The 19,924-nt window shown below is 42.3% G+C and overlaps 1 protein-coding gene across 2 annotated transcripts in view; it reads right to left on the bottom strand.

Annotated features, from left to right (window-relative positions):
- Window positions 1-19,638, bottom strand: part of LOC122926458 (troponin I, slow skeletal muscle-like) — a 42,819-nt gene extending 23,181 nt beyond the window's left edge. The window contains exons 1-4 of one of the 2 annotated variants that reach the window (XM_044277838.1): window positions 19,621-19,638; window positions 5,821-5,847; window positions 3,664-3,670; window positions 3,530-3,574 (exon numbers count right to left, since the gene is read on the bottom strand). In XM_044277838.1, coding sequence (XP_044133773.1) covers window positions 3,530-3,574; window positions 3,664-3,670; window positions 5,821-5,831 — 63 coding nt within the window. In that variant the 5' untranslated portion in view covers window positions 5,832-5,847; window positions 19,621-19,638. Of the gene's footprint in view, window positions 1-3,529; window positions 3,575-3,663; window positions 3,671-5,820; window positions 5,848-11,518; window positions 11,558-19,620 lie in introns of those variants that run through there. The other variant, XM_044277839.1, reaches the window with a different exon arrangement.
- Between the last annotated feature and the right edge of the window lie 286 nt (window positions 19,639-19,924).

The raw sequence follows: 19,924 nt of genomic DNA, 5'->3' as shown, positions 1-19,924 counted from the left end.
TAGGTAGTTGCTTAAAAAAAAAAAAAAAAAATAAGACTTCTACTTATACCTAGTGTACTGATACCTAGTGTACAACCATACACATGACAGCTGCCCACTGTGTATGGATGTAGCAGAGCTGGGTGTGTTGGGGCAGCTGTCATGTGTATGGTTGTACACTAGGTATCAGTACACTAGGTATAAGGATAAGTCTTATATTTTTTTTTTAAGCAACTACCTACACAGCTTTCATGGCTGTGAGGGTAAATGCCTTTCCTCTGATGTGTAGAGGTCATGAGTTCGAATCCCAGGACAAACTTTTCTAAAAGTGTTTTTTTTTTTAAGACTCCTACTGATACCTAGTGTACTGATACCTAGTGTACAACCATACACATGACAGCTGCCCCAACACACCCAGCTCTGCTACATCCATACACAGTGGGCAAAGTTACCTACAGTAGAAGTCTTATATATTTTTTTTTAAGTTATTAGCTAGACAGCTTTCATAGCTGTGAGGGCATATGCCTTGCCTCTGATGTATAGGGGTCATGAGTTCGAATCCCATGACAAACTTTTCTAAAAGTGTTTTTTTTTTTTAAATACCGGACTGTTACTTTACTGCCACGGGGGAGGCGGGCTATTGGCGCCATGATACTGGCACATGAAGGGGGTAGGAGAGAGGAACTTGATACTGGCACATTAGGGGAAAGGGGGAGAGGATGGCACTATGATATTGTGTTTTGATCACAATGTGTATATTTGGCTCAGTCCGCAGCTACACAAATTACAGCGTGCTAGATTTTCTGTGCTTTTTTTTTTTTTTTTGGAGGGGGGGGGGGGGGGGGTTGCAGTGGATCTTGGGTGAGTTCCCACACTTTTTTTCCCAGGACTTGACCCCTGGTAAAGAAGACCATGTTTTGGAGAGAAAAACCCAGACTTGTTTACCACCAAAAAGCAGACAGAGTGACCTTTTAAATGTCTGGTTTTAGCTCTGTTATCTCTGGAAACTAGTTTTTGTCTGGAAAATCTGCTGCATCATTGCCATTGAGTGTCATTGAAGCTCTAATTAAAGTCTATACCAGACGGTAGCTGAAACAATGTATCTGTTTGTGCTGAGTTTCTCCACTCCACCCCTCCCACTAGAAGGTTCTAGTCTAGAAAAAACTGTATATAAGGAGAGCAGTCAAAGCCCCTAGTGTGCTGCAGTTAGGGAAGAGTGTTTGGAAGAGGAGACTCTGCCAGGCTACTGAGTGACCAGAAGAAGACGCTGAGACGGGGATACACTGCCACAGAACCTGAATCACCAGCCTTGGACCAGGGTACCAGCCTTCTGAAGAGAAAGAGGGACAGCTAGCTCAGTCCTTTCCTCCTTATCAAACCCTTCTTCTGCCAGGGAGGAGACTGGAGAAGCCAGCCTAATGCCTCGTAAAGAAGCACGCTGGTTTACTGCAGACCCTGACTCTCTGGATTTATTTCCCATTCAGGTGTACCACGCCTTACCACCCCTTCCAGAGAGCAGCAACACGTGGTGACACCTTGACGGTGTCCGGAGGACCCAGCGTAGCGTTGTGGCCACACCAAACCCGGCTACTGCATAAGCTGCCCTCAGGCTGATGACAATCAAATCTGTCACTATATGCTAAAATTCCTTTCTCTGTCAGGCGCTGAGCACATTCTGGAATGATCTGTGTGTGACAACCACATCCATCGACAAAGGTATTTCTTCTCAATCATAGATTTTTTTTATTTTTTATGAATGAGCCTTTTTGGTAATGCTGCTCATCAAAAAATGGCCTTAATAATGTGGCACAGTAAGATTAAAATAAAGATTTGATAACTCTAAGAAGACCATGGTTACAGAAAAGAGGACAATGGGTGTCTGTATTGGCATCAAATTGCATGAAACATATTACACTTTTTGGATTGGACAGCCCATCTTGGACCTCACAAAGTTCTTATCTAGCCCTGGACCAAAGCTGGTTATACATATTACATGCATGTCGGCCAAACCTGGTGTGTTTAGCCAACCATCTATTGTGTATTGGGGCCTCGCAACTATCATCTTATGGCATATAGGGGAGAGAAGACAAAAGAAGTACAATGGCCAGCTCACAGTCAACTTGCATACACTTTGCTAAATCAATACATATACATTTATCAAAAAATTATATAAATAATATCCCCATTGTAAAATTATTAAAAACACATTCACGGTCCCTTTAGGTATTAAAATTCGAAGCTCTCGCATAAAACCTCAAAATATGTGATCCATATAGTTTCTTATATCAATATATCTAATGAGCACTTAATTCTATATTATTTATTTAAATGTCTTGATATCCACAGTCTAGCGCTTATGCTGGGGCTCATAGTACTATTGAATTATGCAATGTCCCGTTGTAAATAATTGTTCAATAGTTTAGCGCTCCTGCGCACGGACTGGGACTTATAGTCCTCACGAGCTATGCCTAAAATGTCCTGCTATGTCTCACTTATCATATATTAGCTCGTTCTATATTGATGGTGGTTTGTACTCACGAGACCCACAGCGCAGTGTTCTTATTGCTGGCGGTATGGTTTTCTGTATGCCGGCTTCGACTATCTTCTCGCGCATGCGTCCTTGTGTTACAGGAACGCCGAAACCACCTTAGGTCTCCTCGTGTGGATTATTTTAAGTTATTGCTGTGCAACTTGTATTGCTTACAGGCCGTATAAACATCAGTGCTAATGGTAAAATCTGGACCCGAATGTGTCCGTATTTATCAACACTGTTTCTCAGCAAGATCATACATTGTTGCATTTCAATCTATGCTGTTACTATGTATATCATTATACATGCTAGTATACCATACATATTAAATAATCCTTAATACATGGATATAAATAAGGATACAAAAATGACAAATACAAGAATGAATAAACCATAAAATATCAAAAAATAAAAGTTAAAAATAATAATAATAATAGGTTCGGTGGGATGGATATCTACATGCCCCATCCTTTTGTTCTTGGGCAGATAAGCCACTTGAAAAGGTGTTTGGCAGCGAGCTACTAACTTTCTTGTCCATTACACACTGATGAATGGTGGAAGGTCTCCCTCAGAAAGGGCAACATTTTAGCTTTGACTGGTCCCCTTTAGGTACCAAGTTTTTTGCTTAATAAATAATCTCTTACTGTATTGCCTCTACAGCTCCTTTGCAAAGCTATATGTTGCCATAGTAACAGACTACAAACAAACGATATGCAGTCCTGCAATCACACTTCCTTCTATCTACATTTAGCAGGTTGGCAAGCAGTAGGGGACAACTGATTGTAGGATCAGACATCAAAGGATTTGTGTATTGTCTGTTACCAAGGAGACACATAGACCTGCATGGGAGCTGTATAAACAGCAGATTGTAAGTAAAACGATTTACAAAGTAGCTTAATTTTTTTTTATTGTTGATACATTGGAACAATTTAAAACATGTATTGCAAAAGTGGACAGAGTTTTGAAATCTGCATCTGTTGCAATTTAGGAAAGCCACATAATACCTTTTTATAGTCTTACCTTGAGAAGTAGCTTCCTGGAAGCTGGGATTTTAGATTTCCTCTGCTATAGATATAAAAATGAAATTTTAGATATTTTTAGGCCGTGGGGGTTTGTCAATTATTAAGCAAAAAAATAATGAATATTTAACTTACCTCTTTGCTGTAGAAAACACATGAAAATGCCCAAAGGGGAAAAAAAACAAAGGTTCATTTAGTATATAGGTGATGCATAGAAATATGTCATAATTTTTAATGAGCGCTTTAATATTTAGGATTGTTTTTATAATGTGACCTCCGACATGCCTCCACGTCCCATTTACTCTAGTTTGGGGGGTGTTTGAGAACCAACAGGTTCTCTTTAAACATCTAAACAGCCAGTGGTGGATTCTAGGAGGAGCAGATCCTATTTCCCTCCTGTTGGGACATATTTTAGTAGCCCCTAATGATTGAGTACTAGTGTTTATCGCAAATATTCTAATCGTGAATTTTTATCGCGAATATCGCCACTTCGAGAGTTCGCGAAGATGTAGAATATAGTGCTATATATTCGTAATCGCAAATATTCTAGATTTAGTTTTTATCAGTAACCTTTTTTTTTTTTGCTTGTGGGCCAATGAGAAGGCTGCAATTTCTTTGTCTGAGCTTAGCAACATCCCTAGCAACCAATAGCAAAGTTGCCTACCCCTTACTATATAAGAACCTCCCCAGAAGCCATTTTTTGCAGTTCTGAGAGAGACAGCGTGTCATCGCTGTGCTCTGTGCTTTAATCTGGATCCTACTCCTTATTCAATTACATTATATAGTTAGTTAGCTCATATATAATACAGATAGTTAGTGGGAGATAGTCAGTGTAGGTTAGTGATATAGTGTAGCTGATAGGTTCCAGTGCAGGGTGTTAGGTAGTGTGATAGGAATTACTGTTTCTCTGCTGTCCATACATACATGCTACAGACATAGTGCTGTGATGTCACAACAATACTTAGTGCACCAATCAGTAATATGTAGTCAGACCTGATAAAATGTGAATTTGCATCTATTGCACGATTTGCGCAATCGTGAAAATAATGACTGGAGAGATCACAAATTCTAGAATTCGCAAATTTATTGCGAATATTATGTGATTATATTATGTTATTAATATCGCGAAAATGAATATTGCCTATGCCGCTCATCACTATTGAGTACCATATATAAAACTAGCTGCTAAGGATGGATCATAACTTTCCACTGGAAACAGACAATGACCATATCATTGATGACCAGGGACTTTCGAGGACAGGTCACTGACTATACCACCCACCACCAAGTTTCTGAATCGAACATCACTAAATGTACCATTAAACAGCTGGAAAGTAGCTGAATCTGCCATCTACCATTGACCACCAGGAAACATTCTTGAATATACCTCTAGCCACCAGGGAACAGTAATTAGGGGGATTTACGGAGACTAGTGTTTCTTACTATGAGCTGGCATACATGTCATTTTTCTGGCACAACATGTGAAATCTGTAGGACCACTTAGGCTACACCCTCTCCATTGCAGTTTTGAGAAAATTAGTGAGCGTGACATAAGTTCCCCCTATTGACTTTACCACTGACCACCAAGTAAAACCCACTAGAAAACAGTTATTAAATATACTATTATCCACATGAAAAGAATGATTGAACCTAACACTTTTCACCATGGAACAAGTATTAAATGTACCTCTAACCACCAGGGATCGGCAACTGAATTTACATTCAATCACCGAAGATCAGTAACTGAATGTACCATTAAAAGGGCTTTCCAAGACTTAAGAATTGAGGACTTATCCTCTGGATAGGTAATCAGTTTCTGATCGGTTGGCGTCTGACACCCGGGACCCCCACCAATCAGCTATTTGAGAAGGTACAAGAGCTACTGTTAGCACCGCGGCCTTCTCCTTGATCACCAAGGTAGATAGTATAGCGGCTGTGCTTGGTATCCTAGCTCAGCCCCATTCACTTGTATGGAGCTGAGCTGCACCTAGGCCACGTGACTGATGTACGTGTCGTCACTCAGTCTAGGGGAAGCTCTGAGAAGGTTGCGGCGCCACTGCCAGCGCCACTACCTTCTCGAACAGCTGATCAGCAGAATATAGCACCAATCACCAAAGAATAATCTCTGAATATACCTCTGACAGCCATGGATCAATCTTTAAATGTACCATGACCACCAGGACCAGTCTCTAAATGTACCTCTAACCACCAGGAACAAAGTCACAGAAATAAAGTGTTGATAGTATTCATGGAATGTAGCACACAAATGCTGAGGATATAAATTTGGCTTACCCTTCAGACATGATTGAAATTTCACAGCTGTTGAAAGAAATAAAAAAAATGTAAATTACTGGCATTTCAGAGACATAAATTAGCCTGAGGAAACAGCTAAATATAGGTTCTGAGATCAATGACCATGATCGTAACTGCAGGGAGCACAGAGGTAGCAGTTGCTTTGACACATAATACGACACCAGTATAGCAGGTATATGGGGTCCTTGACAGCTGCCATATGCAAGCCACCTTCATATAATAAGGTTTCTGCACATTCGGACCTCTACAAAGACTGCAAGCCTTCAATCAACTCCCGTCTTCATGCCTGAGGAAGGGTGCTAACCTGAAACGCTGCAACTTATAGTATAATGCAAAAATGGTGTTTATTGGATCTTAACTACAAGGGTGAAATAAACTAATTTGAAGAAAAACTTGATGCTACAGTATATCATACCTCCCATCTTTTAGAACGATTAAACAGGGACACTTATGGTTCATTGTGTGAAAGATCCATTTTCCTATACACAGATCTATACACTTTAAAGGGATTCTGTCATGAGATTTTACCCCTATAAGCTAAACATATGCCCATGTCCGTACTAATAACATTAATCCTAAGCTGGTCTTATTAAACCTGCTTGTGGCTCTATTAGCCCCAAAAACAGGTTTTTATAACATGTCAATCACCTACCTAAGGTGCCCAAGGGGACGTCCGTTAATACAGGGTGCCCGACCGCACCCATCGCCGCCTGGTGCCCAGCGCCGCACTCCCTGTCTACAGTGCTGCCTTTCTTAACTCAGCGCCGCCTACGCAAACCTCCCGTCCCTCTGCCAGATCCCGCGCATGCACATTAGGCTCAGCCTGATGCGCCCGTGCAGACTCCTTGCAGCAGCTTCGTTGAGCAAAGTGCGCATGCGCATCAGGCCAGCGCATGCGCACTTTGCTCAACGAAGCCGCTGCAGGGAGTCTGCACGGGCGCATCAGGCTGAGCCTAGTGCGCATGCGCGGGATCTGGCAGAGGGACGGGAGGTTTGCGGAGGCGGCGCTGAGGTGAGGAAGGCAGCACTGAAGACAGGGAGGGCGGCGATTAAGACAGGGAAAGCGGCGCTGGGCACCAGACGGCAATGGGTGCGGCCGGGCACCCTGTATTAACGGAAGTCCCCTTGGGCACCTTAGGTAAGTAATTGACATTGCTATAAAAACCTGTTTTTTGGGCTAATAGAGCCACAAGCAGGTTTAATAAGGCCAGCTTAGGATTCATGTTATTAGTACGGACATGGGCATATGTTTAGGTTATAGGGGTAAAATCTCATGACAGAATCCCTTAATAGTTTCCTCTTACGAAATGGCGCAAAAATAATATGAATATAGACATTTCTCAAATCCACCATCGAGTAATTGAAAAATATACAAAATAGGCTCAAATATACAGAGAGGAACCAGAGAAACACTTTATAGGTCAATAGTGTGAAGTTAATAATGCAAATTTATACCTCAGATGAAAAAAATGGACACTTGGGATGTCTGTTATAAGGTGGATAGGGAAGAGGCCAGCCCTCCCAGAACCTGCATCTTCATCGCTGAGAGTTGTACTGGCTGGCCACTGACTATACTCTCTCATTAGTCTTGCTTTTGCCTTTGACAAGGCTAAAGAGCAACCAGTCCTTTGTATAATGCTGCATCTGCATGGAGCTAATAAGATGATCCGGCCATAACCGCCACTGATGATGCCTCTTCTACCTATCTCAAGAACAGGTCACCATCTTGTGGTCTCAGTGAATGGAGAGGTGGACATGCATATGTATCTCTAGTCACTTCTATAGGAGTTCTGAAAAAAAGCTGAGCACACTGCGTGACTCACTTCTCCATTCACTGTGGCCGCAAGATGGGGCCCACTTCTTGAAATAGGTGCAGGCCCCAGGAAGTAGGACCCACACTTATTGGATATTTATGGCATATCCTGTGGACAGATAGGTGATAGACAGACATAGATAGATCGGAAATAGATGTTAGTTAGATAGATAGATAGATAGATTTGATTATACATAACTACAGTGTTCATTAGTACTGCAACCAAATGACTTTCTGTAATGGTGTCAAGCGCCACCTAGAGGGGAAATTTTACAGTACAATTTTCAACTGGAACTTGAAAAATTTAGTCAAGTTTATGACTAACACATCATGGAACTAATTTTACGTTACGTTTTTACGTTTACTAAGTTGTCGTCCATAGGTAGATTTAGAGACAGACAGACACAGATAGATAGATAGACAGATAGATAGATAATAGATAGCTAGAGATACAATATATAGATGGAAAAATAGGATATAGAGATAGATACAGTAGATAAACATGAGATAGATATAGATGGATAGATAGATACTGTAGAAAGATAGATAAACATGAGATAGATATAGATAGATACTGTAGAAAGACAGACATTCTCCAAACCATAAACTTTTGAAATCCAGCACCTTAAATAATTAAACGTAACTTTAAATAAACTACAGTAAAAAGCATCATGGCGCTCTGCTGGCTACGTGTTTCGCTCATATTGCGCTTCATCTAAGCCCATGGGAGGACACACGTGGGGAATCATTTAAAATCGTGAAGAACCAATGGAGCGATAAATAAATGAAACGTAAGCAAGAAAAAGGAAACACCTGCCTCATCACGTATTGTGACAGCGTCATAATGGAAAGTATATACACACAATAGGGGAGATTTATCATGAGGAGAATATTTGAAGTCAGTTTTGCTTGAGTCTGCGTTGGAAGACTTTATGCCACATTTATGAAATGTCTCATGTTACTTGATAAATTTGTCTTATCCTTAGACCTAACACTTTTGTCTAGAGAAGCTCCTCCGGTTTTCCTAGCTCCACCTGGAGTGAGATTTCCACTTTTTGTGACTTAAAAAAAAAAAGTCTCCTTGATAAATCTGGAGTGAGACTCATTAACATAGATAACCACATACACTTTCCCACCCACATTACATAACTGGAGTGAGTGGTGTAAAAATGCAGAAAGGTTGCAAAATTTTGCGAAAGCGAGTGCAAAGAAGTCATAAAATTTTGCGCAATTGCTTACATTTTGTGCAAGTGAGTGCAAAAAAGGACCCTATTTTTGCCACTTTTTGACGCCAGAATTCTGAAGTAAAGGTATGATAAAATTGGGCCAATGTGTTTCATTACACATCATTATATTGGTTATAAGTTGCAGTGTGTAGGAGAAAACAAAAAGAGAAACTGAACAAAACCATTCAAAGGATACATTTTTGCTCCGTGTGTCCGCAGCAGCAAGAATTATGAGTCTGTCCAAGGGCTCGTTCACACTTAAAGGGAACCTGTCATCTCCAAGAACCATCCCAAGCCGCCAGCAGTACCTGCGTGTAGCCAGCAGCGTGTTTCTGATGATGCCTTTCTTCCTGAAGGCAGATGCGGCTAAAGCTCAGAAAACCTTGTTTTATCCCCTGCCCGGCGCGCTTCTCCACACCTGCTTGATGTCAAAGGGGCAGCGGCCTCTTTGCTTCAAGTCACGGTAACCTCACCCCCTTCCCTGCCCCTTCGCTGTGACTGACAGCGCTTATGCACGAGAGTTCGGCTGCCTTTTTCGAACAGCCGGCTGACAATCACAGCGAATGGGCAGGGAAGGGGGTGAGGTTACCGTGACTTGAAGCAAGGAGGCCGCTGCCCATTGACATCAAGCAGGTGTGGAGAAGCACGCCGGCAGGGGATAAAACAACCTTTTCAGTACTTTTGCTGCATCTGCAAAAGAAAACACACTGCGGGCTACACACAGGTACTGCTGGCGGCTTGGGATGGTTTTGGGAGGTGACAGGTCCCCTTTAAGTGATTTGATCAGTAATTTCCGTCAGTGATTGTGAACCAAAAGCAGGTGTTGGTCTAGAACACAGACTAGATGTAAACCTTTCCCTTACACCTTATGTCTGTGGAGGCTCCACTTCTGGTTTTGGCTCACAATCACTGACCAAAACATTGACCGAGTGTGAACTAGGCCTAAGAAATACTCCCGTGCACACAGCCGGGTTTATGTCAGGGAAGACAAAGGGTTTGTTAGGATGTGAGCCAATACATACCAGCTAGCATTATCGCTGTCAGTCAAGGTTATCACAAAGAAGGGGGAAAGACAAATCAAATGGGGTCATTTATCAAACTGGTGTATAGCAAAAGTGATCTAGTTGCCCATAGCAACCAATCAGATGCCACCTCTCATTTTCCAAATGAGCTGTCAAAAATGAAAGGTGGAATCTGATTGGTTAATATGGGCAACTAAGCCAGTTCTACTTTACACCAGTTTGATAATATACAAGAACTAACTCTTGGAAATTAACTAAATGTTGCATAACCACGGGAATAATAATAACACTGGGCTGACAGAGGATGTATATATGTGGCTTGCTGTACTTACAGCCAAAACCATATGTAGATAGTATAATGGCAGGATATAGATACCATTAATAAACAGTATGGAAAAAAATTGATAGTGAATAAAATTAAAATAATAATAATGATATAAGTACACACAGATCTAACGTGAATGCTGTGCTTACATATGTAGATGGATACATAGATAGATTTGTAGATTTGATTATCCATAACTACAGTGCTTAAAAGTACCACAGTTAATGACATTCTGTAATGGTGTCAAGCGCCACCTAGAGGGGAACATTTATATTACAATTTTCAACTGGACCTTGAATAATTCAGTCAAGTTTATGACTGACACATCATGGAACTAATTTTACCAGTTGTTGTCCATAGGTAGATTGAGAGACAGACAGATTAATAGATAGATATTGGATAAATAGATAGATATGATATAGATAGATATATACAGTAGATAGATATAGATATGAGATAGATAGAGAGATAGATAGATAGACAGAGAGATTTGATAATATATAACTATGTTCATTAGTACTGCAGCCAATGACATTCTGTAATGGTGTCAAGCGCCACCTAGAGGGGAAAATTTACAACTGGAACTTGGAGAATTCAGTCCTGTTTAGGACTGACACATCATTGAACTAATTTAACCAGTTGTCATCCATTCATTGAACTCTTTGTTTTGTGAAAATCACCGATCTGTGGTTATTTTGATCTTCCAGAAGTGTTAATGGTACAACTGGACATGATACATAATGTCACATATAACGTTCCCCCCTGTAAATGATCACAGTGGGATGTAACGCTGAAGCTGAATGCACTGAAACAGATCACAGAACTGTGAATTGACCCTATATTATTATGATTGCTTATAATACACCCAGCTGCTGCAGCACCTCTTTGTGAATAGTAAAGGTGAGCTTCATATCCAGCATCAATTGATATTAAATGCCATGATACTTTTTCATAAAGAAGTTCTATAACATCTGATGTGTGTAGTGTGATGCTGTGCGGCAGCTGAGATTTGTATTATGAGGTTCTGCAGCAGCCTGGCCATAGAATTGCATAATATGCAGTGCAGCCTCTGAAGAACCTATTTTGTAAGATAAAAGGTAGCCTACTTGCCAGTCAATTAGCGGTTGCCACTGGAGAAGGAGCTTCCTAAATAAGTGACAGATCGCTTCTGCCGATAAGCAGCGCCTATGTAGCCGCTCATCTCAGGTTCAGGTTTTCTATGCATACATACAGACTATAGCATTAGAATTAATGGTGGATATTGGACTTAATAAGGGTATTCCGGGCTTACCTTGCTGGTCAGTGAAGAGAGAATGGGCAGAGTAACCGAGCTGCTGGAGATCCCTTTCCTTTCTATTGCCTCCCCCTTGTAAATAGTTTGTTAAAATAGCCCTCCTTCCTGACCATGGCCTTGTTTGCTGGAAATTTGATCTTGGCTGCATTGTGGGCAGATCTGCTGCCTGCTGTCCTATCCTATAGCCTATATGGAGCTTGATTACAAGGTGCCCTTTGTAATGGAAGCAGGCTCAGCCGTTTTACACATTCATTGTACCTAAAATATCCTGCATCAGGCACTTGTGTAGGGGTGAGGTTACAGCCTCATTCCTTAAGCCCAGTTTGCGGCTCACGTATCGGCCTGGTTGTCAATCAGCCCCTGACTAATTACCTTCTAAACCTTTGCTTATCTACGTCTGAAGTAAAAGAATAACATCAATTACAAGTAAGCCAGGGGGTATTTATCGCATAATGTGTGAAGGTGCCAATGTAAGCCTGACTGCCAGTCCATCCAGTGCCAACTGCCGCATGAATGGAATCCAGGTACATAGGCAGAATAGAAAAAGCTGTTGCGGAAGATGGGAGTGGTAGTGGCCCTGATGAAGTGTTGTGTCACCGTGTACTTCCTCAGGCTGTTGCTCCTTGGGGATCGGTGCAGTGGAAATGTAGTACTGAAGAATGAGGCCAGAATTAAACATATAAAAGTATTTTACAAAGTGCAACATAAAACTTCAGGTACATTCAATAGCAGCAGATTTGGAAAGCAATCTTCTGGCACCAGTAAGCATGATGGAGGCAGGTTGGATGGCTGCTGTTTGGCACTAGTGTTGTACTGGACTGGTAGTAGTCTGGGTGATGGGTGTCTTAGCCATAGTCCCTCACCTCACAGCAGTGTCTTTGATGCAGGTGTTAGCTGGTCACTCAGCTGTTTGACTTCTTAAAGGGGTATTCCCATCTGAGACAATGTGGGCATGTTGCTAGGATATGCCCCCATTGTCTGATAGGTGCGGGTCCCACACCTACACCAAGAACGGAGCAGGGAAGGTTGTGGCCCAGGTCCGGCCACCCCCAACCGCTCTCCCCATAGTAGTGAATGGGAGCGCACTGCGCTTGCACAGTCACCGATCCCATTCATTGGCTATTTTTGCCGGCCCCTCAGAAATGAATGGAGGGCAGCTGCGCATGTGCAGTTCGCCCTCCACAACTTTTGGGGCTTCGTTCTTACTGTAGGTGTGGGCCCAGAGGTGGAAAAAGATGGGAAAACCCCTTTAAGGACTTATTGCTGTTCTCTCTGGAATGCTTCTTAGGAGCAGGAGCTCAGCAGAGTGTGTCCTCTCCCTTCTGTGGTTACACAGGAACTTTCTGTGTAACAGGGGAACAGCCCACTCCTACCAAGAGGGGAGGTACAGTGTGGTTAGCCCTGTTCCTTGCCAATCATTTGCCATCCATTCCTTACTGGTACAAACAGAATTATAAATACATATAAACACATAAAATGCATAACAATATAAAGTATAACTATACACAACTGTAGTACCCCCGGGCCTAGGGTGCTGCAAAATGTTCTCAGTCAATGGCTTGATCCACTTTATATGCACTCCATCTCGCAAGTCCGGCATAACTGCCTGCTGTCTCCAATTATTGACTCTTTAAAGGGGTATTCCACCTTTAAGTCAATTTCACAGTCATGTGTTTGGTCTGAGAAACATGCTCGGTGTGACGGCCACATTTCCTGAATAGAACACTGCCCTTCTGATCCAAGCTCACAACATCATAATGATTAATGATGCTGTGAGTTCCTGCCTGACCGTGAGTTGACCCTACTGTACAGATCACATTATGTGGGTACGGTATACAGGTCCTTCTAAAAAAATTAGCATATTGTGATAAAGTTCATTATTCTCTGTAATGTACTGATAAACATTAGACTTTCATATATTTTAGATTCATTACACACCAACTGAAGTAGTTCAAGCCTTTTATTGTTTTAATATTGATGATTTTGGCATACAGCTCATGAAAACCCAAATTTCCCATCTAAAAAAATTAGCATATTTCATCCGACCAATAAAAGAAAAGTGTTTTTAATACAAAAATAGTCAACCTTCAAATAATTCTGTTCAGTTATGCACTCAATACTTGGTCCGGAATCCTTTTGCAGAAATGACTGCTTCAATGCGGCGTGGCATGGAGGCAATCAGCCTGTGGCACTGCTGAGGTGTTATGGAGGCCCAGGATGCTTCGATAGCGGCCTTAAGCTCATCCAGAGTGTTGGGTCTTGTGTCTCTCAACTTTCTCTTCCCAATATCCCACAGATTCTCTATGGGGTTCAGGTCAGGAGAGTTGGCAGGCCAATTGAGCACAGTAATACCATGGTCAGTAAACCATTTACCAGTGGTTTTGGCACTGTGAGCAGGTGCCAGGTCGTGCTGAAAAATGAAATCTTCATCTCCATAAAGCTTTTCAGCAGATGGAAGCATGAAGTGCTCCAAAATCTCCTGATAGCTAGCTGCATTGACCCTGCCCTTGATAAAACACAGTGGACCAACACCAGCAGCTGACATGGCACCCCAGACCATCACTGACTGAGGGTACTTGACACTGGACTTCAGGCATTTTGGCATTTCCCTCTCCCCAGTCTTCCTCCAGACTCTGGCACCTTGATTTCCGAATGACATGCAAAATTTGCTTTCATCCGAAAAAAGTACTTTGGACCACTGAGCAACAGTCCAGTGCTGCTTCTCTGTAGCCCAGGTCAGGCGCTTCTGCCGCTGTTTCTGGTTCAAAAGTGGCATTGACCTGGGGAATGCGGCACCTGTAGCCCATTTCCTGCACACGCCTGTACACGGTGGCTCTGGATGTTTCTACTCCAGACTCAGTCCACTGCTTCCGCAGGTCCCCCAAGGTCTGGAATCGGTCCTTCTCCACAATCTTCCTCAGGGACCGGTCACCTCTTCTCTTTGTGCAGCGTTTTCTGCCATACCTTTTCCTTCCCACAGACTTCCCACTGAGGTGCCTTGATACAGCACTCTGGGAACAGCCTATTCGTTCAGAAATTTCTTTCTGTGTCTTACCCTCTTGCTTGAGGGTGTCAATGATGGCCTTCTGGACAGCAGTCAGGTCGGCAGTCTTACCCATGATTGCGGTTTTGAGTAATGAACCAGGCTGGGAGTTTTTAAAAGCCTCAGGAATCTTTTTCAGGTGTTTAGAGTTAATTAGTTGATTCAGATGATTAGGTTAATAGCTTGTTTAGAGAACCTTTTCATGATATGCTAATTTTTTTAGATAGGAATTTGGGGTTTTCATGAGCTGTATGCCAAAATCATCAATATTAAAACAATAAAAGGCTTGAACTACTTCAGTTGGTGTGTAATGAATCTAAAATATATGAAAGTCTAATGTTTATCAGTACATTACAGAAAATAATGAACTTTATCACAATATGCTAATTTTTTTAGAAGGACCTGTAGTAGACCCGCAGTCAGGTAGGGACTCACAGCATCGGAAATCATTATGATGCTGTGAGTTTGGATCAGAGGAGCAGGAATTGAGGCCATCACATGGAACGTGTTTCTAGACTGAACACGCTCGTGTGAAACTAGCCCAAGGGAACTTTTTACATCTGGCCAGTGCTGTGACTTACCTTAACAAAGAAATCCACTCACCTGGTCCCTGCTCCAGCACAAAGGGTCCTCTCAGTGATGATTCTAGTCTGTACGCATCTGGGCGGGGTCACATGCACCTCAGCGGCCAATCACCGCATCTACTATTATGCAGCTGAACAGGAGTAGGAAGGCACACATCCAGTTGGGACCCAGGCGGAAGAGCCCACAGACTGAGTGAGTCCAGTGGAGATGGCGGCATCGGCAGAGCGAGGAATGGGTAAGAACCAACTAAATCAGGGGTCAGCCACTTCCGGCACTCCAGCTGTTGTAAAACTACAATTCCCAGCATGCCCTATTAATTTCTATGGGAGTTATGAAAAGAGCAGATCAAGTGTGCATGCTGAGAGTTGTAGTTTCACAACACCTGGAGTGCCAGAGGTTGCCTACCCCTGAACTAAATGATCTTTCTTTCACAGGATAGTACAAATGACAAATTGCCTAAAATGTCTTTAAATTAACACAATATCTAAAGGGGTTATGATGACCTCTATGATTCCCAGCTGTTTCACTGGTGAGTGCAGCTGGCTCCTAGCAGCTTTGTAAGCACATCGCCTTACATTGTATAGTGATGGTGCTTGGTATTGCAACTCAGCCCCATTCACCACAAAGGGGGTGAGCTGTAACTAGGTCATGTGACCGATGTGTGGTGGAGTCACATGGCCTAGGAAGAGGCCGCTGTGCTTACCGAGCTCCAGCCTCTTCTAACAGCTGATTGGCAGGGGTGACGGTAGTCAGATCCCCGCTGATCTGATATTAATGAGCTATCCAGAAGAAAGGAAAGATAGGGTCAATAGAAAAGGTGGTGGTGTGTGCCTGTATGTGAGGAGTGATCTGAAGACAAGTGTGAAAGAGGCAAGTGTGGGTGAGGATGGTGAAGATGTGGAAACCTTATGGGTGGAAGTTCAAAGGGATATAAACACTGAAAAAATACTTGGTGTAATCTATAGACCCCCTAACATCACAGAAGAGATAGAAACGCAACTGTATAACCAAATAGAGGGGGCAGCACAGGCTGGTACAGTGGTCATAATGGGAGATTTTAACTTCCCAGATATTGACTGGGGTCATGATTCTGCCTCAACCGCAAAGGGGAGAAAATTCCTCAACTTGCTGCAGGACCACTTTATGGGCCAGTTTGTAGAAGCTCCCACTAGGGGCGATGCTCTGTTGGATCTGGTAATTTCTAATGATGCAGAGCTTATTGGTAATGCTCCTGTTCGAGAAACACTAGGCAAGGGTCTATTCACACGTCCGTATGGGTTTTGCGGATCCGCAAAACACGGACACCGTAAATGTGCGTTTCGCATTTTGCAGACCGCACATCGCTGGCACTCTCATAGAAAATGCCTTTTCTAGTCTGCAATTGCGGACAAGAATAGGACATGTTCTATTTTTTTGCAGAACGGAAGTGCGGATCCGCAAATGCGGATGTGGACAGCACATTCTAGCCCTATTGAAAATGAATGGGTCTGCACCTGTTTAGCAAAATTGCAGAATGGATGCGGACGTGTGAATGGACCTTAATAGTGACAACAATATAATTATACTCCCCCTAAATTATAAGAAGCAAACTCTGTCAGGCAGAGCAAAAACACTGAATTTTAAAAAGGCTAATTTCCCAGGGTTGAGAGCAGCATTTCAGGGCATAGACTGGGAGCAGCTACTATCACATTTAGGCCTCATGCACACGACTGTTGTTTTGGTCTGCATCTGAGCCGCAGTTTTTGCGGCTTGGATGCGGAGCCATTCACTTAAATAGGGCCGCAAAAGATGCTATCCGCATCCGTTCCTCCGTTCCGTGGTCCGCAAAAAAAATATAACCTGTCCCATTCTTGTCCATTTTGCGGACAAGAATAGGCAATTATATCAATGGCTGTCTGTGCAGTTCCGCAAACTGCGGAACGCACACGGACGCCATCCGTGTTTTGCGGATCCACGGTGGTGTGCATGTAGCCTTATACTGAGGATAAATGGGAGAACTTTAAATCCACATTCAGTAATTGCACAAAATGTTTTATTCCTCTAAGTAACAAATATAAACGGCTAAAATTACCCTCCCACCCCACCCCCCATGGCTTACAGCTACTGTAAAAAGGGCAATAAATGACCAAAAAAGGGCATTTAAAAAATACAAATCTGAGGAGTCAGCTGTAGCCTTTTAAGTTTACCCAGGGTTAAATAAAATCTGTAAAAAGGAGATAACATTTGCAAAAATACAAAATGGTGGCAAAAGAGAACAAAACAAATCCCCAAAAATTCTTTAGGTCCCCTTAATAATGGTAAAGGGGGTTAGTCACTGAAGGTAAGCAAAAGTCAGAGTTACTAAGAGTTTTTTAGCTGTGTACATACAAAAGAAGAGAAAGGAGCTGATATCTGTGGCGCCGTAGCTGTTAGTATATCCAGTGATATACTCACTTGGCTAACTGTAGATATGGTCCAAGAGAAGTTAAATAGGGTAAATGTGGACAAGGCTCCGGGTCCAGATGGATTACACCCGAGAGTGCTTAAAGAGCTCAGTTCAGTCATTGCGGTGCCCCTGTTTATAATTTGTAAAGATTCTCTAGGTAGTGGTACAGTGCTAAGTGATTGGCGCAAGGCAAATGTGGTGCCCATATTCAAAAAAGGATCAAGGTCCTCCACAGGTAATTATAGACCAGTTAGTTTAACTTCTGTTGTGGGAAAAATGTTTGAAGGACTCTCACGGGACTATATACAGGAGTATGTGACTATAAATAATATTATAAGTGATAACCAGCATGGGTTTACCAAGGACAGAAGTTGTCAGACTAATTTGTTTTTATGAGGAGGTGAGTAGTAGCCTGGACAGAGGGGCGGCTGTGGATGTAGTGTTTCAGGATTTTGCAAAGGCTTTTGATACTGTCCGTCATAGACACTTAATAGGTAAAGTAAGGTCTATAGGCTTGGAAAGTGTAGTTTGTGATTGGATGGAAAACTGGTTGAAGGACCGTGTCCAGAGAGTTGTGGTCAATGATTCCTATTCAGAATGGGCCCAGGTTATAAGTGGTGTACCCCAAGGTTCAGTGCTGGGCCCTTATTATTTAATGTATTCATTATTGATATTGAGGATGGGATTAATAGCACCATATCTATTTTTGCAGATGACACTAAGCTATGTAGAACTGTACAGTCTATGGAAGATGTCCATAAACTACAAGCTGTGCAGTTTCTAGGTAAAATTTCTCTCAGGGCGAATGTAAACCTCCCCCCCCCCCCCCCCCCATCAAAACTGCTCGCTGAAATCATATCAGAAGAGTACTTGCAACCGTCTCACCATATATTTATTTTATTTTTTATGCTTAACACAAGATTTATTGAGAGCAAAAGAAAATCATAAATTACTGCTTAAACTGCTAAAAGTGGCAGGCAGAGTGCTACAGGAGAACTGCAGTATAAAGGAAGGCAATACCCTTAGAAGAGTAGTCATGGAATACAATCATCAATAATGTGCAAAACCAAAAAACTGTTGTGTTAGCATTTAATAACTAACTAAAACCCAATCACAGCAGGTCTCAACTAGTACATGCAAGTAAATGTACAAAAACCAAGTAACATATAAAACCAGATTCAAAGCATAGATGGCAAGGCGGATTACTGTATACTGTACATAAAATGTATGGAGGTTACACCATGCCGGACAATATAACCTCTGTGCCATGCTGTGCAATAAACAGTATAACCCCTACACAGTGTAGAGGTATACTGTATATTGTGTGGCACAGTGTAGAGGTATACTGTATATTGTGTGGCACAGTGTAGAGGTATACTGTATATTGTGTGGCACAGTGTAGAGGTATACTGTACATTGTGTGGCACAGTGTAGAGGTATACTGTACATTGTGTGGCACAGTGTAGAGGTATACTGTATATTGTGTGGCACAGTGTAGCGGTATACTGTATATTGTGTGGCACAGTGTAGAGGTATACTGTATATTGTGTGGCACAGTGTAGAGGTATACTGTATATTGTGGGGCGCAGTGTAGAGGTATACTGTATATTGTGGGGCGCAGTGTAGAGGTATACTGTATATTGTGTGGCACAGTGTAGAGGTATACTGTATATTGTGTGGCACAGTGTAGCGGTATACTGTATATTGTGTGGCACAGTGTAGAGGTATACTGTATATTGTGTGGCACAGTGTAGCGGTATACTGTATATTGTGTGGCACAGTGCAGAGGTATACTGTATATTGTGTGGCACAGTGTAGCGGTATATTGTGTGGCACAGTGTAGAGGTATACTGTATATTGTGTGGCACAGTGTAGCGGTATACTGTATATTGTGTGGCAAAGTGTAGAGGTATACTGTATATTGTGTGGCACAGTGTAGAGGTATACTGTATATTGTGTGGCACAGTGTAGAGGTATACTGTATATTGTGTGGCACAGTGTAGGCTATATGTGTATAACATAAACATACTCCACATGAAAACTTACAATTACTTGGCTTGGCCCTTGGGGATCTCGGATGCCACTTCAACACTTTGGCTTGTAATGCCCCTAGTTGAGCTAATCTAATGCCCCTAGTTGAGCTAATGTTCCCATAATGTGCCAATATAAAATACCCCTTCTCCGTGCCCCCATAGATGACCCCATAGTGCTCCTCTCCCCCCTTCCCCATAGTACCCACCATAATGTGTCCCAGTATAAAATGCCCCTATATAGAGCCCCCCATATAAAATACCCGTTCTTTTTAGCCTCAGTAGATGCCTCTATAGTGCCACCCAATAATGTGCCAGTA

This window comes from Bufo gargarizans, chromosome 2 (genome assembly GCF_014858855.1).
Source record: "Bufo gargarizans isolate SCDJY-AF-19 chromosome 2, ASM1485885v1, whole genome shotgun sequence".
In the NCBI taxonomy this organism is placed as follows: Eukaryota; Metazoa; Chordata; class Amphibia; order Anura; family Bufonidae; genus Bufo; species Bufo gargarizans.
Note: the sequence above shows the minus strand (reverse complement) of the source record. Positions and strands in the feature narration are given on the sequence as shown.